This window comes from Salmo salar, chromosome ssa03, assembly GCF_905237065.1.
Source record: "Salmo salar chromosome ssa03, Ssal_v3.1, whole genome shotgun sequence".
Classification (NCBI taxonomy): domain Eukaryota; kingdom Metazoa; phylum Chordata; class Actinopteri; order Salmoniformes; family Salmonidae; genus Salmo; species Salmo salar.
In genome coordinates, this window is record NC_059444.1 from 20,084,504 (window position 1) to 20,109,712 (window position 25,209).

A 25,209-nucleotide genomic window follows, 5' to 3' on the forward strand; every position below is an offset into this window, starting at 1 on the left:
TTATAGTATTTCATATTACAGTGAATAGCAATATTGGTACGTTCAGGTTGCCATACCATATAAAAATCAAAGTGTATTATGGGAATGCAAATGTCAATTCATTATGTTATTAAACCTGATGCTAAACAGCATGGCTGCGTCTTCTTTTTTCCATCTAGCTGTGAGACGTACAGAGAGTGTTTGTGTTGATAATCCATGTATTTCCAATCAGAATCCAGTATAGTGGGGCTACTAGAGCATATACTGTATGTGTGTCTTTCTGATATTGGAGCCTGTCACGTTTGCTCCCGCTCCTCCTCTGGTGCTCGAGGTCGCAAGGCTGCCCATCATTACACACACCTGTCACCATCGTTACTCCGCACCAGCACTTTATCGGACTCACCTGGACTCCATCACATCATTGGTTGCCTCCCCTATATCTGTAACGGTTCTCGTTGGTGGTAGAAGTAGACCAAGGCGCAGCGTTGTAAGTGTTCATGATTCGTTTATTCAAGAAACACTAAAACAAAATAACTACGGCAACAAAACGAAAGCGAACAGTTCCGACAGGCACAGACACTAAACAGAAAATAAGATCCCACAAACTCAGTTGGAAAACAGGCTGCCTAAGTATGATTCCCAATCAGAGACAACGATAGACAGCTGCCTCTGATTGGGAACCACACACGCCCAAAAACAAAGAAACAGAAAACATAGAATTTCCCACCCGTGTCACACCCTGATCTAACCAAACATAGAGAATAACAAGGATCTCTAAGGTCAGGGCGTGACAATATCTGTTTCATTCCTGTGTCTGCGTTGATGTTGTTTTGTTTCTCTTGTCCAGACGCTGTTCTTGTTTAGTTTCATGTGTATTTATTATTAAATTCTCACCCTGAAGTTGCTTCCCATCTTCCAGCGTCTGTGGTTACGGAACCGTTACAGAGCCATGGAGCAATACATTTTCTAGCAACATTTACCATGTGTACAAGTGAAGCTTTGAACTGAAAGTGGTTGCCCCAGTAACTAATGCTGGGGTCAAATGAGATTACGCTCCTGATCTAAGCTTGCACTCCTTGATCTGTGGGATTGTAGGTTAGCTGTGTGTGTGTGTGTGTGTGTGTGTGTGTGTGTGTGTGTGTGTGTGTGTGTGTGTGTGTGTGTGTGTGTGTGTGTGTGTGTGTGTGTGTGTGTGTGTGTGTTTGTGTTTATGCGACATTACCTGGGAGCATTAATGTGATTAGTAATGTGCTTGGCCTGACCCCATCCTGATGGTACCATGCAGGCTGTAAGCTCCTGTGCGGTAAAGCCCATCACTCAGTCTCTATACACACACGCGCACACACACACGCACACATACACAGACACACACACACACACACACACACACACACACACATACACAAACTGCCCCATAACACCTTAATTCAGTGTGAAAGCAATTGGGTCTGGGACCTTGGATCAATAGCCCCAGCCAGGAGAGCCAGGGGCAGCTAGCCAGGGGGAACATCTCTGGCCCGGCCAAGCTATAATAAATTTAGACCCACCATCGATTCAGTGATGGAAATACAAAGAACAGACTCACTCAACCGTACAGGTATTTTAGTGTGTGTTTGCATGTGTAAAAGGGTGAGAGATAGACTACGTGTGTGTGGGGGAGGGGGCTATGTGTGTGTGTTTGTGTGTGAGTGAGTGTGTGTGTGGAGCAGTGTTGACCTGTGTGTGTGTGTGTGTGTGTGTGTGTGTGTGTGTGTGTGTGTGTGTGTGTGTGTGTGTGTGTGTGTGTGTGTGCATGCATACGTGCATGTGCATGTGTTTGTGTGTTTGTGTATGTGTGATATGATTTATTTTGGAGCCATCTGTGGTAAAGTGGGAATGGCATTTAATCTAGCACCGCTGAGACAGAGCCAAGGAAAAATCTCAAATATGTCCTAGTCGGGGGAAAAGTGTGCGCAGGTCTTCATAATATGTGTGTGTGATTTGTTTATGTCAGGGTGTGTGTGGTTGTGTTTATGTGTGCTTATAAGTTTTAATGTGCACACAAGTGTATGTGCCTGCTGTTTTTCAGGATGTGTGTGTATATGTGTGTTAGGACTGTGACAGTCATGTAATTTTGGATGACGGTAATTGGCCAGACAAATGACCATGGTCTCCGTAATAACCGTTAAAATACCCCAAAATACAATAAAATAATATCATATTTTTGTACTACATTTTCTCTGCCATAGAAATAGAATGAACTGAATGGGCGTCCCATTCAAGTCAATGATGGCATAATGGGTGGACTGGCGGCCATTGCGAGTGTACCCATACAGTTGTAGGATCTTAATTTGATTATGCTTTTGTTGCTGAGAATTTTCCTGCAAAGCTGGAAATGCAAACTTGTGGTGTATTTGAGTTTTAAAAAGGCCTTTGTAATTTCCACTTTGAAATTTCAGACTTAATTTGCCCTAAAAAAAAATGTATCAACATCCTACAAAAATGTTCTATTTATTATAATCCATATAATAATTCATTTCCTGTTCCTTCAGGAATATTTCCTTGCTGTAGCAAACTGGATCAAATTAAGATCCCACATCTGTAGGCGCGAAGCAGGAAGTTAAAGCAGGAAGTGATTGCATCACATTACCAGGCAGCCGTTGCGAGTGTACGTATGAGTTTACCAGTCAAATTGCCTGGGTTAGAGGTTCCAAGCCCATTCTATTCATTCTATTTCTATGTGTGATGCGGCTGTATAGTGGGGGGTGTTGCCTAGGCAACCGAAGACTAATTTGCTGCAACACATTGCTTGCTTCACCAGGGCGCAACAAAGTTTCATCAAGATGTTAAGAGTCTATGTTACCGCACAAACGGAATCAACCACACGCATGCCCTGCCGTCCCGTCTTCAGTCATTTTTATTTTTTATGGTTATGATGGTTATTTTTTCGAAACACATGAAACATTCATCCACATTTAGCTGGCTGAAATGATTGAATAACATGTATGTATAAATGCATTTTACAATGCTCGCGCACACAACACAGGCGGTGGGGTCCGCATGTTAGGGATAGGGTATGGGTTAAGTTTAGGGTTAGGATAAGGATTAAGGTTAGATATAGGGTTAGGATAGTTAGTTGAAATGTTGTTGACAGTTATTTAACATCTACTGAACATCTACAAACCATCTACAAACCATCTGGGACTATCCAAAAAAAGTGTTACCGAAGGTACAAATAGCAGTATGTTGTCGTGGAAATTCTTACTGAGATAGACTTTGTCATTTCTTCAAACAATCGTCTTTATTTAATATTGATTAATTATTGCAATAATGAGACTGGTCGACCCCACACCCTTGAGTGTTGGACCGAGTATCCTTAACCTTTACACAAATGCAGAGTTCTTTATGTAGCTGACACTAAGAAGGCTTTGCCATGGTTGCTTCCACCCCTCCCATGCAGACCAAGGGGCATCATAAGTCACTCTGGGTTCATCCGGTCGTTATCTGCCCGGGGTTGTTGTCTTAACCCTACCCTGGCTTAGTTTCCCAGTTGCAAGGATGATTTTGGGATTGTTCTACTCCTAAGATATCCCTAGTAAAACAAATTCTTGTCTATGTAATGCGGTCTTTAACTAATTTGTCAGCTCCAGCCATCTCTAGTGACCATACACTCAGATTAGCTGCAGGGAACTAGAGTGGAGACCATACAAACACAGACACTAGTAGGACAGAAATGTCTTACAATTAGTTAAATATGAATTGTTAACCATTAATATCAAATAGATCAGGTAAATACGTAATTTTTCTATCACAATGTACATGCAAGTGTGTTTCCATGTGTGAGTCTCACTGCATCTATACTCTATCAGTGCGTGTTTTGTGTACATCCTTTACATATGTGTGTTCTCAGTCATATATGCATGCAGTTGTTTCTGTGTATGTAGGTGTGTGTATCCATGTGTGTGATCTGGGTGTCACTGGCAGGTCAGGTCACAGTATGGTGTATGTGTGATGGCACTGTGTGTGTGTGTAGCATGCTTATGACGGTCACTCTCAGGTCACACAGTGGGTTGCTGCTATGCTTGGGTGTGTGTAGGTGTGTGTTGGTGTGCGTGTGTATAGTGTGTGTCTGACGGTCACTTTCAGGTCACAGCGCTGTGGGTGATGGCTCGCTGTGGATACTGATTGTGTGTGCGTGTGTAAGTCTGTGTGTGTGTGTGTGTTTGTGAAAAGACCAGATGGTTCGGGTGTCGACTCAGTGGAAGCACACAGATCTACAGTATGCTGTGTGGATGCACCACGGAAATTACTCAGACACTTTTATCTTATTCCAGTTCTTCTTCTCTACACACAGAAAGAAAAAAAAAACAGGGAAAAAACAGATACTTGGAAAAACTAAACGGAGAAAACAGAACTCGGTAAAGAACGACATGGAACTGAATTAGGCAAAAAACTCTATAGGACCCTAAACTCACTCCTTTGAAATGTTAAAGATACCAAAGTTGGTGCACATATTCTGACCCCACCAAAGTAGTGTGCTATTTTCTTCTAGTGTTGATGTGATATTTTCTGACCCCATTTCAAAAGTTCCAGTCTTGAGATTAGATGTAAATTGTGCGTTAATGGGATGCAATTTTCTTTTTCTTCCACTGATGCCATAAGAGCTCTCACATATGAAGTGTATGTGTGTGGGTGAGTATGTGGGTGGGCTTGTGCGTGTGTGCTTTTGTGTGTATGTGTGTACGTCATGTGTGCGTGCCCGTGTGAACTGTACAGTAGATTTATCACTGGAACAACAGCAGTCTGGTCACTGGAACAACAGCAGTCTGGTCACTGGAACAACAGCAGTCTGGTCACTGGAACAACAGCAGTCTGGTCACTGGAACAACAGCAGTCTGGTCACTGGAACAACAGCAGTCTGGTCACTGGAACAATAGCAGTCTGGTCACTGGAACAATAGCAGTCTGGTCACTGGAACAACAGCAGTCTGGTCACTGGAACAACAGCAGTCTGGTCACTGGAACAACAGCAGTCTGGTCACTGGAACAATAGCAGTCTGGTCACTGGAACAATAGCAGTCTGGTCACTGGAACAACAGCAGTCTGGTCACTGGAAGAATAGCAGTCTGGTCACTGGAACAACAGCAGTCTGGTCACTGGAACAATAGCAGTCTGGTCACTGGAACAACAGCAGTCTGGTCACTGGAACAATAGCAGTCTGGTCACTGGAACAACAGCAGTCTGGTCACTGGAACAACAGCAGTCTGGTCACTGGAACAATAGCAGTCTGGTCACTGGAACAATAGCAGTCTGGTCACTGGAACAACAGCAGTCTGGTCACTGGAACAACAGCAGTCTGGTCACTGGAACAACAGCCTAGGGCAGAAAGACTGTTGTTTCTCCGTGTCACAAGAATGGATGTAAAACCATATAGAATACACAGTCCACTATAAAGATTAATTCATCAGCTTCTAATACATTCAACCCAACCTCCAGGGTTAGAGGCCCTCCCTCTCACGCATAAACACACAGTTATGATTTCATGCACACACTCCCATACTTACACCAACGTACTTATGCATTCCCTCTCAAATTTGAACACATACAAAAACACACGCTAATATAACTCACACATGCAAATACACATTCACAAAGTCGTTAACTGCTCTGTGCCCGAGCCTATTAAAAACTGTTTTTCTTAAGGCACAGATAGTGTTAATTAGTCTGTTTTGGCAACTTTACCCCCAGGAGAACCAAGTCACTGTGATGAACTTCGGACCCTGTCCATCTGGTAGTGTACATACAGTCCATTGAGCCACATTTGGGATTTATATATTGATTTTTTCTGGGTTGTCTGTTTTGGCTCTGTTGGGTGGGCCCAGTTTTAATCCGCTCCTGGCCCAAGTCTGGCTTTCAGCAAAGTGTACAATGTCACAGGGGCTGGTGTGTGTTCTTGTCTCTCTTTGTCTCTCTCTCTCTTTGTATTTCTCTCTCTCTAACACACGCACACACACCACATATGGTCCGTTTCAAAGCTCTGCCTAGGGCACATTGATTAAACCGAGCCAATAAAGGTCAGGGCTGTCATAGCAGAGACAGGAGGCAGGTGGTCCTGAGTGTGTTGGAGTGGGGAGAAGAACCAAAGCCTGGTCATTGTTTCCAAGCCTGGTCAACCACGCTGACTCAAACTCTGGAGAGAGCAGCGGTTTAGAAGGATGACCAGGCTCTAGGTTTACTAGAATTAATTGAAATGTTAAATTAATGAATGTAAGGCCAGGATTCAATCTGATCGTGCTTTCTCGGCTATGCACCATTTAAAGGTATTTTCCAATTGAGCCGACATAAGCAGCGTTTATGGTGAATGTGGTCTTCACGAACACGGGAACATTGCCTTTAAAAGGTGCATAGCGGAAAAAGCATGATCAGAATCCCAGCTTGAATGTGCTTTGGATCAGGCTTTGTTGTAGGCCTAGAGATTTACTGATGATGAGATAGGTGCAGGTTTTGTGCCATCCACTAGAATAGGTCAGATGGATGCTTCTCTCCATTAGCCTTTGCAGAGTAGAAACAGTAAATGAGGTTTGATGTTCTCCAGCTGGTTACCATGCTGCATTTCCCATCCAGGCTCTACGCTGATATAAGCAAAGCAGCCGCTCAGATAACATCCATGGGCAGGCTAATGCAGAACACACACACGTGCGCACGCGCACACACTTGCATGCGTGCACACACATACACACATACAGTATACTGTACTGTACTACAAAAAGCCAGCATTACCTCTTCCTCCTAACTCTCTCAAAGAAGTAAACAGACGAACCCAGCAAAAGCCTCCAACCCGAACAGTCACTTCTGATTCCTCCCAATGTAACACTGCCTTTGTAATAAGCACAGACATCCCTAAGCAGACAGACAGTGAGTAGACCAGGAGCGCCTGTTCAATTTAAACAGGACGGATGCAGAGTTATCTGCGACAGCATTTATTATTTTGCATGTTAGATTCCCCCATTGCTGTTTGACAGGCTTGGAAATGCTAGTACAGCTATCACTTAGCATTCAATGAGCAACAACTGACTGCTGTTCAAAAACACAACCTGGCTGGGACACTGCTGCTGCAGAGGATGCAAAGAGGAGAGAGGATCTCTGAGCTTGTAGGTGTCTCTCTAACTCTAGCTCTCTGCCTCTCTCTTCTACTCTCTTTCTACTCCTCTACTCCTCTATCTCTCTCTGTCTCTCTCTCTCTCTCTCTCTCTCTCTCTCTCTCTCTCTCTCTCTCTCTCTATTTATATCTCTCTATTTTGCTCTGAGCTTCTCCCCATCTCTCTCTCCACCTGCCTCTCTCTTCTACGCTCTTTCTACTCCTCTCCCCTCCCCCTCATCTCTCTCTCTCTCTCTCTTTCTCTCTTCCTGTGTGTGTTTGTGTGTTAGTGTCAGTCGGTCAGTTTGGTGGTTTTTGCCCTTATAATTAGGATTCGGGGATGGCTAGCTGATCCTAGATCTGTGCATAAGTGTGTTGCATCCATCACCCTGCTGTATGAAGCTGCCCCTACACACTGATCTAAGATTTGGCATGGTTAGGATTTGAGGGTAAGCTGTCTGTGTCTACTTGTATGATGAAGCCTATGTAAGCTCTTTGAAGAAGCACGTAACATCATAGCTGAGTCATGATCTGAATGCTAGACAATGTCATCAATGAAATCATCATTGATGTCATCAATCATGTCATTGCTGTCTCCCTGAGAGACTGATGACACCATGGCTGTTCTACTGTGAGGGCAGGTGAGGTCATGGGTAACTCACTCCAGGAGGTAGTAGTTAAAGATAGTCCCTATGGAGACTCCCTGAATGACATCTGAAGTTAAGAGTGGCTGAGAGTGGCTGCTTTCTGATACTGGGACTTGAGTCTACTACAGCCTCTGTACTGGCTGTCCCCTACAAGTTAGACATGTCAAACGACCGGACGTCTGCTTTTCGTCTCTTCTACTTTTTCCCCTTTACCCTTGACTCCATGTTTGAAAATGTCACAGAGCCCCAGAGAGCCCTCTGACGTGATGGTGGATTATGGGTAGGAGACGTGACACACCCTGTGACACCTCCGCCTGACTTAAAAAATAGAGAAAATGTCCGCTCACTGTTTTCCTGCTCCCAGATGTGATTTTTGATGAAGCTTAGTCTAGTGATAGTTCAACGTTTCAACCAGTGACTTTATGTCAGAAATACAGTCCATGTTGGAAGAAACTTTACTTAGAGCATCCAGGTATAATGCATTATGATGCATACATTACAATATCTTACACTGGAATGTTTACCAAATATCACATTAAGGAACAGCAAACAGTGAGCGGTCATTGACCCTCTTTCTAGAGAAATCTATCCAGCTCAGGTGGATTACTATTCATCTGTTAAGAGCTTCTCATCTAACCAATAAGGACACCACCGTGACACTGGCCTGTACTCTGTAAGCTACTTCTGTTTACTGTATTATTCAACACCAAAAGTCTTTGTGCTTTGTTTAATCAAAGCATTTCAAAATCAAGAGGTTTCCTTTGATCGTAGAGAGGTGCCTACTTTAATGTACGTGAAAGAGTAGGTTTCTCACAGCACTTATCCACTCATTTCAGTGTTTCCTTTGTTGCTGTGTGTGTCTCTAGCTTGGCGTAGTCTGACTGACACGTTTGCTTACAGTGCTCTAAGAGACAGGTATTATCACAGCTACATGCACTTCTTTCAGTAGGCTAACACAGAAAGCAGCTTCTTATGAAGTCTTATAATGCCCCATAAACATGCTCCCTGAACAAGGTGATTTATCATTGAATCATTCATTATATTGATTCATCAGGTTAAAATGCTCTTTATTAAAATGATCAGCAGTGAAAGTAAAGGCGGGAGCGTCGTAATGTTTGAAACATCATTGTTCAAGAGAAGTGCAGTGGGGTAGCTGGGGAAAAAGAGCATGAGTGGACATCTTTAGCTAACTGCTAATGATTAATTGATCGGCCCATGAAGTTAATGAGCTGAAGCCTTTTTAAAAGAGAAAAGTGCAGAGACAGACGGGGAGAAGAAGAGTATGGACCTAATGGCCTCTTGAAGAAGAAGGGAGGAGAAGGATGAGTGGAGGAGAGGAAAAGCTTTTTTCTCTGAACATACAGTGTACTTTAATCTCCTCACATTATGAAATCTAAAGGTATAATGGGTAATTGACATGGTATGTACATTACTGTACTGTTTATTTTATGACAAAATCTTATTGTCTTGTATCAAGTATTTGTCATGTCTATATATATATTATCAAATCAAATCCAAATAAAATACAATTGTATTGGTCACATACACATGGTTAGCAGATGTTAATGCGAGTGTAGCGAAATGCTTGTGCTTCTAGTTCCGACAGTGCAGTAATATCTAACAAGTAATCTAACAATTCCCCAAAAACTGCCTAATACACACAAATCTAACGAGGTGAATGAGAATATGTACATATAAATATATGGATGAGCAATGGCCATGCGGCATAGGCAAGTTTCAATAGATGGTATAAAATACAGTATATACATATGAACTGACTCATGTAAGATATGTAAACATTATTAAGGTGGCATTATTTAAATGTGATGATCCATTTATTAAAGTGGCCAGTGATTGGGTCTCTGAGATAGAAGCTGTTCTTCAATCTCTCGGTCCCAACTTTGATGCACCTGTACTGACTTCGCCTTCTGGATGATAGCGGTGTGAACAGGCAGTGGCTCGGGTGGTTGTTGTCCTTGATCTTTTTGTCCTTCCTGGGACATTGGGTGCTGTAGGTACCATGGAGGGCAGATAGTTTGCCCCACGGTGATGCGTTGTGCAGACCGCACTACCCTCTGGAGAGCCTTGTGGTTGAGGGAGGTGCAGTTGCAATATCAGGCTGTGATACAGCCCGACAGGATGCTCTCGATTGTGCATCTGTAAAGGTTAGTCAGGGTTTTCTTCAGCCTCCTGTGGTTGAAGAGGTGCTGTTGTGCCTTCTTCACCACACTGTCTGTGTGGGTGGACCATTTCAGTTTGTCTGTGATGTGTATGCTGAGGAACTTAAAACTTTCCACCTTCTCCACTGCTGTCCCTTCAATGTGGATAGGGGGGTGCTCCCTCGGCTGTTTCCTGAAGTCCACGATCATCTCCTTTGTTTTAGTTGACGTTGAGTGAGAGGTTGTTTTCCTGACACCACACTCCGAGAGCCCTCACCTCCTCCCTGTAGGCTGCCTCGTCGTTGTTGGTAATCAAGCCTACCACTGTAGTGTTGTCTGCAAACTTGATGATTGAGTTGGAGGCGTGCATGGCCACACTGTCGTGGGTGAACAGGGAGTACAGGAGGGGGCTGAGCACGCACCGTTGTGGGGCCCCAGTGTTGAGGGTCAGCGAAGTGGAGATGTTGTTTCCTACCTTCACCACCTGGGGGCAGTCCATCAGAAAGTTCAGGACCTAAATGCACAGGGCGTGGTTGAGACCCAGGGCCTCCAGCTTGATGATGAGCTTGGAGGGTACTATGGTGTTGAATGCTGAGCTGTAGTCAATGAACAGCATTCTTACAAAGGTATTCCTCTTGTCCAGAAGGGATAGGGCAGTGTGCAGTGTGATAGCAATTGCATCGTCTGTGGACCTGTTGGGGTCCTATGCAAACTGAAGTGGGTCTAGGGTGGCCGGTAAGGTGGAGGTGATATGATCCTTGACTAGTCTTTCAAAGCACTTCATGATGACAGAAGTGAGTGCTATGGGGCGGTATTCATTTAGTTCAGTTCTCTTTGCATTCTTGGATACAGGAACAATGGTGGCCATCTTGTGGGGACAGGAGACTGGGATAGGGATTGATTGAATATGTCCGTAAACACACCAGCCAGCTGGTCTGCGCATGCTCTGAGGACACGGCTAAGGATGTCGTCTGGGCCGTTAGCCTTGCGAGGGTTAACACGTTTAAATGTTTTACTCACGTCGGCCACGGAGAAGGAGTGGGAGGGCGCGCAGTCCTTGCTAGCGGGCCGCGACGGTGGCACTGTATTATCCTCAAAGGGGGCAAAGAAGGTGTTTAGTTTGTCTGGAAACGTGACGTCGGTGTCTGTGACAGGTCTGGTTTTCTTTTTGTAGTCCGTAATTTCCTGTAGACTCTGCCACCAACGTCTCGTGTCTGAGCCGTTGAATTGCGACTCCACTTTGTCCCTGTACCGGCATTTCACTTGTTTGATTGCCTTGCGGAGGGAATAACTACACTGTTTATATTCAGCCATATTCCCTGACCTCTTTCCATGGTTAAATGCGGTGGTTTGCACTTTCAGTATGGTGATTGGAGTGAAGAGGAGAGGGGAGAGAAGAGTGGAGAGGAGGTGGAGAGGAGGGAAGAGGAAGGGAGATGAGAGGAGAGGAGGGGCGGACGGACGGAAGAAGAGAGGAGGGAGAGGAGATTAATTTCAAAGAACCACATTCACAGGCAAAGTTGGCGGAGAGTGTTAGGGCCGTACTGTGGAACAGAGGCAGAAGTTTAATGTGCCTTTAAAATAGGAATGCGGGGATTATATCTGCCTTCTATTGATGTTGGCCATCTGTGAGTGCAGATGGATGGGAGATTCAGAGTTTATTAGTAGAGTGTTATTAAAGACACTGTGCCAATGAAACCCTTGATCCACAGGAAACATACTGTATGACTGCCTCTTCTCTTCTCTTCGTTTCTCTTTTCTTGTTTTATGTTCTCTTCCCGCTCTTCTCTTCTCCTCTCCTCTACTCTTGGCAGTAAGCACTAGAAGGAAAAGGAGCCAGGTGAGTTCCTAGCTTGGGTCTGATTACAGTGTAGTTTGCAGAGAGAGGCAGCGAGCACATGTTACTGCTTGCTGAGTAGCGATATGTTAGCAGGGGGGCTTCTCCCTCTGCCTCTCTACCTCTTTGCCATGGCTGGAACGGCATCGTACGCTGCTGGAATACCAATGAATATCGATACTGCTACGGTCCACTCTCCTTTGGCCCTCTCTCTATATCTGAACGCTATGCTTACAGGCTTGGCACAAGGCCCCATCTTCCTGGAAATAAAATGGATCCGGTCATGTGTGCCAGATGTGATAGCCTTGGCACTTGACACGGTCCTATCTGGTTATATGGGGGAGCTGGAGTTAAAAGCTGATATGGGTCCCTTGATGTTGTGTACACACACACTGTGTGGATCCCCACACTAGCATGCACGAATGAACAAACACACACTTGCACTCACACACACACACGGACCCTTTTCGCCCTGCTGGTAGACCAGATTTCCCTGTAGCCGGCACGTCTGTCGTTGGCCGGGCCATTCAAATAGGAGCCGAGCTGCCGGTACGGGCCAGAGAAACACCGGCTGTGGCGTTGCCATGGTGACAGCCTGCCCGTTGGGCGTGGGCTTTGCCATAGTGTGTGTCTGCGTGTCAGTGAGCATGCTCCTACACACACACCTGCTCTCCGTTCTCCTCTACCCTAATGTATATTTAAACGAAAAGGACAATCCTTATCGACTATCTGTTAATATCGTATTAGCTGTGTTGATTACCTGTGATTGTTCTGCAGTGTTGTAATACACACTAATGAGCAACAGAATTCACACAGTAATGTTATTTTGTGTCCGTAAAGCTGTGGATTTTCTCCTCTAGCTGCTGGCGTGCGCTCTATTGAATACAGCCAGACATGGCATGACTCACAGAGAGGCAGACTGCCGGCAGTAGCCGCATAGAACTCTAACTACCCAACTATCTCCATTCTTTTTCTGTCTAATCTCTCTCAACATCTCTCTCTTCTTCAGCTTGGAATGTACTGTGTGTTGATGTGGGGAACTGATAATGGGGTTTGTAAAGAGGGCTGATATTGGGCTTCTGATATGTTGGGTTAGAGGTTGTATTGGGTCGCTGAGTGTTATGTGGATATTGTATATTTTTGGTGCAGACATTTGGGATATACGGCTGTATTGGGTTGGGAAGTTGTGTGGAGATGTTGTGTGTTTGGTGCAAAGTGGAGAGTGCAGAGTCAACACCCTGACACAGACAGAATGGACATGATTAATGATCAGTCTAGTGGGCTTTTCAGGGGAGGAACTCTTCAACTCTTCAGCAGAGCGCTTTGGAGAGTAGACTAGGGGTGTTCCAGCCCAGAGTCCTACAATCCTTTCTTTACTCCTTCAGAAAACGCCCCCAGTCTCAACCCTCCAGCCCTCCATTATTTTATTCCTTCCTGAATGTTCTCTGTCCAATGAGAGATTGGCAGGTGCTGACAGAGTGGGGCAGAGGACCCTCATCCTTCATAGGACCCTGCAAATTATGTCATGATGTCATCACCGTGACTTTTAAACTATCCATTCCCATAAAAAAAGTTGCTCTGACTCCGAAGATGTGTGGTGTTTCTGTTGTGCTAGTGATGAAAAGATTATATCTCAAAGACACTTTCTGCTTTGAGCAATTGCATTGTTCTTCTTTACAGTTAATTCTCTTTGAAGTTCTTCAGAAAATGATAAACACCTGGTTTTGAAAAATAAAAAGCTCATTACTTGCCTTCCTGATTCGCAAATGAACAATGTCAGAGAGGAAAGTAAATACAAATGAGCTCTGCTCTTGATTGACTTGACCTTTTGGTATTTTGCTGTTTCCACCACATTTTGTCATCATCTTTGGCAAACATATTAATTTAGCTTACTCAACTTCAAAGTCTTAGGCTGACCACACCGCTCGTGTCGCGTGCGCAAGCGTTGCAAAATAAATGTTTAAATCTATGTTATTCAATTGTTGCACCCACACTGCTCGGGTGCGTCAACGAGCATCAGCGTTGCCAAGGGCTAAAATATAACTCCTTTCTATATCTGATGCAGATCGCGCTGCAAGTCCTGCCTCTCCCATCTCCTCATTGGTTTATAGAAGCAGGTACCCACGTGCCATCTCCTCATTGGTTATACCGACGTGGGTGATTGAAAGACGAACTGTGTTGCCGGTTGGTGTAGTAATACTATGAAAGTTTAGATGCCAATCACCATATAAGTTCAAAGATGAAAAAGCCTGGAAGGAGGAGAGATGACTAGAAATGATTGACTGTTTTATGTGTGGATTAATTGTTGAAGTAGAGGACCTTGTGCATTTCAGGTAAAATAACAACTCAATGTTTATATCCCAGGACAAAATAGCTAGCAAGTGCAAGCTAACTAGTTAAATTGCAATAACTTGCCAATTTTATCACACATGAGATTGGCCATATTTAAACCGGTACCGATGCTCAGACTGAAACTAACAGGACCCTGAACAGCTTCTACCCAAAAGACTGCTAAATAGTTAGTCTGGGTAGCTATTTGGTTTACTATTTAACTATCTACATTGACCCTTTTTGCACAAACTTTTTTGTCTCATCACATATGCTGCTGCTACTGTTTATTATCTGTCACTTTATTCTTAGTTATATGTACATATCTACTTCAATTACCTCGTACCACTGCACATTGACTCGGTACTGGTACACCGTGTATATAGCCAAGTTATTGTTACTCATTGTGTATTTATTATAACTTTTAATTATTAATTGTTTTACTTTTCTTTTATTTCTCAGCATTGTTGGGAAGGGCCCGTAAGTAAGCATTTCACTGTTAGTCTACACCTGTTGTTAACGAAGCATGTGACAAATACAATGTGATATGATCTGATGAGAACCAGGGGATTATCGTGTGATAAAACTCCCAATGTCTCGGGCCGGTGACAGCCCTTAGGAGGCAGTTATCACACAATAATCCCCAGGTTCGAGGGTAATTTGCTTTTATAAAACGGTTGCCAACATTTAAACAATTACTAACAACATGTTTTCATTAAAAACTATTTCAATTAGTACATTTGTTTTATTGCATCCTTCCACCAGACAATATAGTCCTGGCAAAAGGCAGTTGTTAGTTCTAAGGTTCTGAAGTTGCTAACCAAACAGGCTGGTTGTTCATTCAATTCATTCCACATTTCTATGCTAAACAAATCATTGGAATGTAGCTAGCTAGCTATTTAGCAGAATTCCAATTATGATGAGAGACAAGAACAATGATTTAATAAATAATTTCTAATTCGGTAACAAGAACTTCAGCAGATAATGATTTGATAAATAATGTATAAATAGCAAGAAACCAACTCATTGTCAAGTCAATAATATAATTATGGAGGATAACTCGGCTAACGTTATTTCTCCTTTGCTAGCTAGCTAGGCAACTAATGGAAAGCTAACATACAATCACATCAAGTAGCTGAAATGACAGCAAACTATGTGCATTTTCATTTGTTTTACCTTTGTTTCTATATTTACATTTATTTAGATATATCCATTATAATGATCCTGATAAATTAATTTGCCTGGCTCAGAGAAGCTGTCAATCTCTTCAGGTTCATATGGCACGGTGGAGATAAAACATTTTTTTAAATACAACATGTTGCACTGGTCAGATAGGCACACAGCGAGGCTTATATTAACCCCCACTGTACCAAACCAAATACTGGGCTAGTAACATGGGGAAATGTTGTCTTGGCACTTTTTTCTACTTAAATTGACTGGCTGGGCTGTGGGACAGTGGATGCGTATTGATAAATCTAATAGAACTGTTAACAGGCATTACCTGTGGAATGTGGGGATTGTGGTGCTATAACTCCCTGCTATCAACCAATCAGCATCCAGGATCCAAACAACCCGTTTTATAAAATCCATGTAATCCATTGCCAAAGGTGTTCATGGGATGCCATTTCCTTTTATCATACGCAAGCACACAAACACGCAGGCACGCACGCATGCACACACGCACACACACACACACGTTTGCTTGTTTTACTATCCTTGTGGGGACCCCACTTTTATTTTTTCCAACCTCTTAACTTAACCTAACCGTAACCCCAACCCTCTAAAGCCTAACTCCTAACTGTAACCCCTAACACTAATTGTAACTCTAACTCCTATCTGTAACCCCTAACATTAATTGTAACCCTAACTGTAACCCCTAACACTAATTGTAACCCTAATCCTGTCTGTAACCCTTAACACTAATTGTAAACCTAACCCTAACTGTAACCCCTAACATTAATTGTAACACTAACCCTAACTGTAACCCCTAACACTAATTGTAACCCTAACCCTAATTGTAACCCTAACCCTAACTGTAACCCCTAACACTAATTGTAATCCTAACCCTAATTGTAACCCTAAACCTAACTGTAACCCCTAACACTAATTGTAACCCCAACCATAACTGTAACCCCTAACACTAATTGTAACCCTAACCCAAAACACTAATTGTAACCCTAACCCTAACTGTAACCCCTAACACTAATTGTAACTCTAACTCCTATCTGTAACCCCTAACATTAATTGTAACCCTAACCCTAATTGTAACCCTAACCCTAACTGTAACCCCTAACACTAATTGTAACCCTAACCCTAATTGTAACCCTAAACCTAACTGTAACCCCTAACACTAATTGTAACCCCAACCATAACTGTAACCCCTAACACTAATTGTAACCCTAACCCAAAACACTAATTGTAACCCTAACCCTAACTGTAACCCCTAACACTAATTGTAACTCTAACTCCTATCTGTAACCCCTAACATTAATTGTAACCCTAACCCTAATTGTAACCCTAAACCTAACTGTAACCCTAAACCTAACTGTAACCCCTAACACTAATTGTAACCCCAACCATAACTGTAACCCCTAACACTAATTGTAACCCTAACCCTAATTGTAACCCCTAACACTAATTGTAACTCTAACTCCTATCTTTAACCCCTAACATTAATTGTAACCCTTACCCTAATTGTAACCCTAAACCTAACTGTAACCCCTAACACTAATTGTAACCCTAACCCTAATTGTAACCCTAAACCTAACTGTAACCCCTAACACTAATTGTAACCCCTAACACTAATTGTAACCCTAAACCTAACTGTAACCCCTAACACTAACTGTAACCCCTAACACTAATTGTAACCCCTAACACTAATTGTAACCCTAACCCTAATTGTAACCCTAAACCTAACTGTAACCCCTAACACTTATTGTAATCCCTAACACTAATTGTAACCCTAACCCTAATTGTAACCATAAACCTAACCCCTAAGCCTAAAATAGCATTTTTCCTTGAGGGGACCAGCAAAATGTCTCCACTTTTCCTTGTTTCACTATCCTTGTAAAGATATTTGGTACCCACAAGGATTGTAAAACCAAGGTGCAAATAATGTACAATCCAGGTTTGCAAAGTGCTTAGAGACTTAAATTTGCTAAAATGTCTAAAAACATGTTTTCACTTTGTCATTATAGTGTATTGTGTGTAGATGGGTGAGAAAAAAAAACAATTTAATCAATTTTGAATTCAGTCTGTAACACAGCAAAATGTGGAATAAGTCAAAGGGCATGAATACTTTGTGAAGGCCCTGTATAGTTTGATCTTGTATAGTTGTGTTCTTATGCCAGGTTATTGCTGGCAAGTTGTTGGGACTGAGCTACTCCTTCATTAAATCAATTAGATTCAGACTTGTTCTCAGTCTAGCCATCTGTCATGATAAAAGGAACTATAGCGCTTCGATTCATTTTCTGGTTTTGTGGCGTAGACACAGACAGATCAAGGTGGAACTGTGCTCTCTGCTGGTGAATGAGACAGTATAAGACATCTGCTCTGGTCACCACGCTGACTGTGACATCAGGCCACGGCTGTCCGATAGTCATCAGTGGTCAGTGAACCACTATGTCAACCCTCTGACTTAGCACCCCTGTCTGTCAGAGAGAGAGAGAGAGAGAGAGAGAGAGAGGGAGAGACAGAGGTGAAAGAGAAGGATAGAGGCAGAGCAAGATGATGTCTATGATAACACCATGCGGTTCCAAGTTTCAGACAGGGCAAAGGGGGAGAAGAGAGGGAGAAGATGGAATAAGACAGAAAAAAGTGAGAAGAGAAGCATGCAGACGGAAAGAAAAGAGAGTGAGTCAAGGTCAGAAGGAGGAGAGGAATGCGAGACAAAATAAGACAGATATACAGATATGTTGCAAAAAACAGGGCCTCAAAAGAGGCCACTTAAAACAGGATAATATTGTGTTTTCAGTTCAGTGCTGGGTTCCCCCCTCACTGGGAAGTCTAATTACCGGTTGATCTAATACTTTATCTCCATGTGTTCCTGAAAACCCACACCCTCGACAAGTTATGCATCTCTACTCCCCACTCCTCTACTGCTTTATCCCAGCACTGACTGCACTGTGGGTTGTCCTTTTGAAGAACACCCGTCATCCTCCAACCCAAATATTAATGAATCAGTGAGGAGTGTGGGCCGCTTGCCAATCGCTGTGAGATGGACCCAACCAACCAAGGCAGTCAGCTGACACAGTCAGCCCTCTGCTGCTCCACTGTGAGCTTTAGAACGAGGCCTCTGAGGTTTTTGCATCATTGCGTTTCATTTATTTTTTTTCAGCGTATTTTTTTCACACTATCTCTCTCTTGCTCTGCCTTTCATATCTCTCTCCCTATTCCTCTCTCTCTCTCTCTTTGTCTCTCTCTCTCTCTCTCTCTCTCTCTCTCTCTCTCTCTCTCTCTCTCTCTCTCTCTCTCTCTCTGACAGCCCTGTGAAGTAGAGCAGCTAGTGGTTAATTATTGGCTTTAATGTGGTAGCTAGCTTCATGCACATAATATGCAAGGTAGAGAAAGGCAGACAGAGGCGGTCTTTCACTTTCATTGTGTGTGTGTGTGTGCTGACCCCATCATCTTGGCAGGTAGACCAGGAGGAGAATTGAATTAGTCCACGTCCCATTGAACAGACGGCAGACAATTGGCATAAAATGTGGAAGTAGAATCTCATTTAACAGGGCCAGTGCTGTGTGTGTGTGTGTGTGTGTGTGTGTGTGTGTGTGTGTGTGTGTGTGTGTGTGTGTGTGTGTGTGTGTGTGTGTGTGTGTGTGTGTGTGTGTGTGTGTGTGTGTGTGTGTGTGTGTGTGTGTGTGTGTGTGTGTGTGTGTGTGTGTGTGTGTGTGTGCGTGTGTGCGTGTGTGTGTGCGAGTGTGTGCGTGTCTGTGTTCATGTATGTGTGTTCTTCATTATCCGTTATCCATGTGTATTATCCACTCGGGATCCCGAGGGCGCAGCAGTCTAAGGCACTGCATCTCAGTGCAAGAGGCGTCACTACAGTCCCTGGTTCGAATCCAGGCTGTATCACATCCGGCTGTGATTGGGAGTCCCATAGGGCGGTGCACAATTTGCCCAGCATTGTCCGGGTTTGGCCGGGGTAGGCTGTAATTGTAAATAAGAATGTGTTCTTAGCTGACTTGCCTAGTTAAATAAAGGTAAAATAAAAGAGAACCATTTAAATGAGTGTGTGCTCTAGGCCTACTGAACGTCATGAACACTTTCATATCAGCAGAAGAAGATGATGACAATCTTTCCCCCTCATTCTCCTACTAATTATTTTGGATCTGTGCGTTAACTGTTAAATACACTGAAGTCCTTGGTTCTATAAAAGGGTTATTGGTTTCTAAAGAGATAGTCCAGCTGGGATGTGTAATTCCCATAAGGCCAGTCTGATGGTTACGAGCTTCCACACTCCTGTTTATAGTATATTCACCAGATTGAACCATTCAGTGTGGAAGCCAATGCAGCATAATGTTTTTAGTTCTATGGGTATGCTCTTCCCGTGCCTCCACATAGCCTACACCAGTGGTTCTCAAACTTTGTAACTTTTTGACTCCCAAAAAAGGAGTGGCTCAAAGCTTGTGACCCCTCGCACACGCACATGAATGCGTGCACAATCGCTGCGCAAATGTGGCCTGTTATTACAGCCATAAACGGTGATGCATTTTCAAAATGAAAAATCTAGAAATAAATGTTGTTTTACATCTGCATTTTGAGCAGAAAGTCATTCATGTTAGTAGTCAATATCAACTAGGGATATCATGTCACTTCTCTGGAGTACAGAGCAAGCAGGACTATATGGCCAATCTGTATGCAGCGGCGCTTACAGGATCGGCTAGAAAGCACGTCTGTTTGTAGCCTTTTTCTTCTTCACAAATATTCAAATAAATTTACCAGAAATGTTACATTTTCATTCCATAAGTAGGCCCTATTGAAGGCAGTGCAATGTTACAGCTATATTTAACCTATAGCCACAGTAGCCACCCAAGCTAGGCCTGAAATCTGAAAATTATCAAACAAAATCTCCAGGTTGCTTATTGTTCTGGCAATGATGCGTCCTTGAGCAGATTGCTGAATTGTATTTTATATGGATAATATAATCGTACTCTGTTTTTGCCAGGCAAAACAGGAGAACGTTTTAAAAGTGCTTTCTGATCACTAATCTGGATTAGCGCGCCTAACTGCTGATGACTGGTCATTGGTCAAGAGTCAAGACACACAACTTTTTGATTATATGTTTTTGAGACTAGAATTTGGTGCAATACCATAGGCCTATGTTAGTCACCAGATCGAAATATAAATAATATATATACATAGAAAATATTTATCTTTTAATATATATTTCTCCCATTCAGTTTCACACTTGCGACCCCCAGGGGGTCGGGACCCCCTGTTTGAGAACCACTGGCCTACACAACACTATATTTATTGAACCTTTATTTAACTAAGAAAATTCCCTTGAAGATAGAAACCTCTTTTGCGAGGGGTTTTACTGGTAGTTTGTGGTGGGTGTGGCCAGTCCGTGTGTGTTTCTACTAGTTGGTGCTATGCTTGGTGGTTGTGGTGGTCTGTCTCTGTGTGTTGTGTGACCAGTGTGTTAGCCTCCTGTGTGTCTGTAAGGAATTCTGCTGGAGCTGGGCTACGTCTCCCTGTCAGAGGTATAACCACTGTCTCCTTCTTATTTTCTCTCTTTCCTTATCTTTATGTCTGTCTCTATCTCGCCCCCTCAATCTTTCTCTCTTTATCTTCATAAAGAGTAGGTCTTCCACTGTTACTTGAGTATGTGCAGTAAATCTATCTCATTCTCTCTTCCTTTCGCACTCTTCTTCTCTAATTATCTCTCTTTCTCTCACCCACTCTCATATCCCTAGTCTAACAGCCCATTTGAGATGCCAGTAGAATGAGAGAGAGGACTCGTAAAAAATTTGAAATCTGCCTATTTAACGGCACCATAAACCAGATGCTCGCCTCAAAACCCTGCTTCTCTGTTCTTATATTAATGAAGCATAAAATATTTAATTCAATCTTAAAAGGCTGTTGATATAAAGGTCCAAAGGTTTCATCCGCCCCTCCGTTCTCTACCTTCATTCAACATTCTTTCCCTGATTCTTTCCCATTCAGTTCATTCTGAGATGGTGTAGAGTCATGGTTCCTCACTCATACTGTAGTGGATAACTCACCAATTTGCCCTTATGCTGTGTTCCGTGTACTATTGTACTGGTAGGGCTGGTAGGTATGCTGTGTTCCGTGTACTATTGTACTGGTAGGGCTGGTATGTATGCTGTGTTCTGTGTACTATTGTACTGGTAGGGCTAGGAGGTATGCTGTATTCTGTGTACTATTGTACTGGTAGGGCTAGGAGGTATGCGCTGTTCCGTGTACTATTGTACTGGTAGGGCTGGGAGGTATGCTGTGTTCCGTGTACTATTGTACTGGTAGGGCTGGGAGGTATGCTGTGTTCCATGTACTATTGTACTGGTAGGGCTGGGAGGTATGCTGTGTTCCGTGTACTATTGTACTGGTAGGGCTGGTAGGTATGCTGTGTTCTGTGTACTATTGTACTGGTAGGGCTAGGAGGTAAACTGTGTTCTGTGTACTATTGTACTGGTAGGGCTAGGAGGTATGCTGTGTTCCGTGTACTATTGTACTGGTAGGGCTGGTAGGTATGCTGTGTTCTGTGTACTCTTGTACTGGTAGGGCTGGTAGGTATGCTGTGTTCTGTGTACTATTGTACTGGTAGGGCTAGGAGGTATGCTGTGTTCCGTGTACTATTGTACTGGTAGGGCTAGGAGGTATGCTGTGTTCCGTGTACTATTGTACTGGTAGGGCTGGTAGGTATGCTGTGTTCTGTGTACTATTGTACTGGTAGGGCTGGGAGGTATGCTGTGTTCTGTGTACTATTGTACTGGTAGGGCTGGTAGGTATGCTGTGTTCTGTGTACTATTGTACTGGTAGGGCTGGTAGGTATGCTGTGTTCTGTGTACTATTGTACTGGTAGGGCTGGTAGGTATGCTGTGTTCTGTGTACTATTGTACTGGTAGGGCTGGTAGGTATGCTGTGTTCTGTGTACTATTGTACTAGTAGGGCTGGTAGGTATGCTGTGTTCTGTGTACTATTGTACTGGTAGGGCTGGTAGGTATGCTGTGTTCTGTGTACTATTGTACTGGTAGGGCTAGGAGGTATGCTGTGTTCTGTGTACTATTTTACTGGTAGGGCTGGGAGGTATGCTGTGTTCCGTGTACTATTGTACTGGTAGGGCTGGTAGGTATGCTGTGTTCTGTGTACTATTGTACTGGTAGGGCTAGGAGGTATGCTGTGTTCTGTGTACTATTGTACTGGTAGGGCTAGGAGGTATGCTGTGTTCCGTGTGCTATTGTACTGGTTGGGCTGGGAGGTATGCTGTATTCCGTGTACTATTGTACTGGTAGGGCTGGGAGGTATGCTGTGTTCCGTGTACTATTGTACTGGTAGGGCTGGGAGGTATGCTGTGTTCCGTGTACTATTGTACTGGTAGGGCTGGTAGGTATGCTGTGTTCTGTGTACTATTGTACTGGTAGGGCTAGGAGGTATGCTGTGTTCTGTGTACTATTTTACTGGTAGGGCTGGGAGGTATGCTGTGTTCCGTGTACTATTGTACTGGTAGGGCTGGTAGGTATGCTGTGTTCTGTGTACTATTGTACTGGTAGGGCTAGGAGGTATGCTGTGTTCTGTGTACTATTGTACTGGTAGGGCTAGGAGGTATGCTGTGTTCCGTGTGCTATTGTACTGGTTGGGCTGGGAGGTATGCTGTATTCCGTGTACTATTGTACTGGTAGGGCTGGGAGGTATGCTGTGTTCCGTGTACTATTGTACTGGTAGGGCTGGGAGGTATGCTGTGTTCCGTGTACTATTGTACTGGTAGGGCTGGTAGGTATGCTGTGTTCTGTGTACTATTGTACTGGTAGGGCTAGGAGGTAAACTGTGTTCTGTGTACTATTGTACTGGTAGGGCTAAGAGGTATGCTGTGTTCCGTGTACTATTGCACTGGTAGGGCTAGGAGGTATGCTGTGTTCTGTGTACTATTGTACTGGTAGGGCTAGGAGGTATGCTGTGTTCCGTGTGCTATTGTACTGGTTGGGCTGGGAGGTATGCTGTATTCCGTGTACTATTGTACTGGTAGGGCTGGGAGGTATGCTGTGTTCCGTGTACTATTGTACTGGTAGGGCTGGGAGGTATGCTGTGTTCCGTGTACTATTGTACTGGTAGGGCTGGTAGGTATGCTGTGTTCTGTGTACGATTTCCTTAATTATACTCATTTTTCGCAAATTTGCCGACCTGTTTGCTGACCCCTGGTCTAGTTGTTGTGTTAGAAGGGATCTTTTAGATAAGGGCTAGATTATGTGGCTACTTTGATAGAGCTGGCTTGTCTATGACGACCAAGCAATTTTTTAACTCCTTTTCAAAAACTCATTGGAAAGCCTAAGTCACAAAGCTACATTCGCCTCCCCCAGCCAAGCCATTACACTATTTTACTCCAGGACAGTGAGTGGCTTGTCCTGTTGAATTTATAGACCTACTTATTATGGGTTGTAGCGCCTCTTTCACCTTACCCCTCTTTAACCCTACGAGGAAGCTATGAGGACACTAGCTAAAATATTAGGCTTTCATCATAGTTAATATAGCACGTAAATCCCTCTCTTTTTCAGGACAGTCTCCCCTCCTTTTTTCTCATCCTTTTATTCCTGCAGGATTGCTGAAATGGATGTGATTATTGCCTGAGTTTAGGGACACAGTCATATCAGGAACAGTCATATTTTTCCTCCTCTCTCTCCCCGTTCCCAGAATGAATTTGCTACTGCTGAAGGAAGGGGAGTTATCACTGGAGATCAATGGGGCTGGATGCAGTTACTTATAATAAACAGGGAGGGAGGGAGGGAGGGAGGGAGGGAGGGGAAGGGAGAGAGAGAGAGAGAGATACAAATTGCCAGACATCCATATAGCATCAGGGTCATTCCAGCAGTCCATTTAATCCTCAGCCTCTCTACCACATGTTATGGATCACTCATCTGTTATTCCATCTGTCCCTATGTAGCCTGTCCCACAATACCATCCATGTCAATGCCAAGGTACAGTGCTAGGCTATTTTTACCTGTCAGCTTTTAAACAATACGACCATTTTTCTTCAGCATTTTCTAATGTATTTCGTCCCTTCTCCCACCACGTAAGTCAGTGCCTCAAGTCAAGCCAGGATGTGCACTGTGTACATGTATCAGCCTAAATACCATGCCTAAATACTTTGCATTATCTTAATGTCTAATATTGTTTGTCCTTCTCTCCCCCTGTAGCCTGCCCCCCAGGGACATTCAAGTCGAGCCAGGGTCCAGGTCTGTGTCTGCAGTGCCCCTCCAACAGCCGCTCTGCAGCCGAGGCTGCCACTATCTGCGTCTGCCGCAACGGCTACTACCGTGGGGACGTAGACCAACCTGACATGCCCTGCACCAGTGAGTATCTTTATGGTACTTTTCCTCTGTACAGCCAGGCATAACCTGCAACAGTTCTAAACTACTGTATATCTATATCTGAGTCTTCAACATCCCATGTACATACATATATACTCTTATGTAACCCTAGCCACTCCTTTTCCATATATTTACCGTATTCAGCCTCTGTGGGGTGAGTGAGGAAACAAGACGTATTAGTTATATACCTATGCTGACATTACTTATACTGTATGTCACTGTATGTCAAACTTGACATTATATCTAATGAGAAATGTCTGAAGGAAGAGCGGGAAGTATACATCCGATGACTAATGTGGATTTTACAGGTGATGAGGCTGGGACATCAGATTGCAATGTCAGATTATGTCCTGGTCCTGTCCATATTTACAACTTCTTCTATAGTGGAGCAAGTCAAATCAAGTTGTACTTGTCACATGCCGAATACAATTTGTGTTAACTTTACCGTAAAATGCTTGCTTACAAGCTCTTCCCAATAATAAAGATAACATTGTAACTGTGATGGAGCTGGCCGTGCAAAGAAAATAGAGAAATCTGAAAAGAAAATAGAGAAAACTGATGGAAATCCCTTGAATTACATTAAGGGACATTTTCGTTCT

General features: G+C 43.5%; 1 protein-coding gene across 3 annotated transcripts in view; it reads left to right on the top strand.

Moving 5' to 3' along the window:
• LOC106599529 (ephrin type-B receptor 1) overlaps positions 1 to 25,209 on the top strand; it is a 334,841-nt gene that overhangs the window by 198,457 nt on the left and 111,175 nt on the right. For all 3 annotated transcript variants that reach the window (XM_014190808.2, XM_014190811.2, XM_014190812.2), the window contains exon 4: positions 24,437 to 24,592. In XM_014190808.2, coding sequence (XP_014046283.1) covers positions 24,437 to 24,592 — 156 coding nt within the window. The remainder of the gene's footprint in view (positions 1 to 24,436; positions 24,593 to 25,209) is intronic.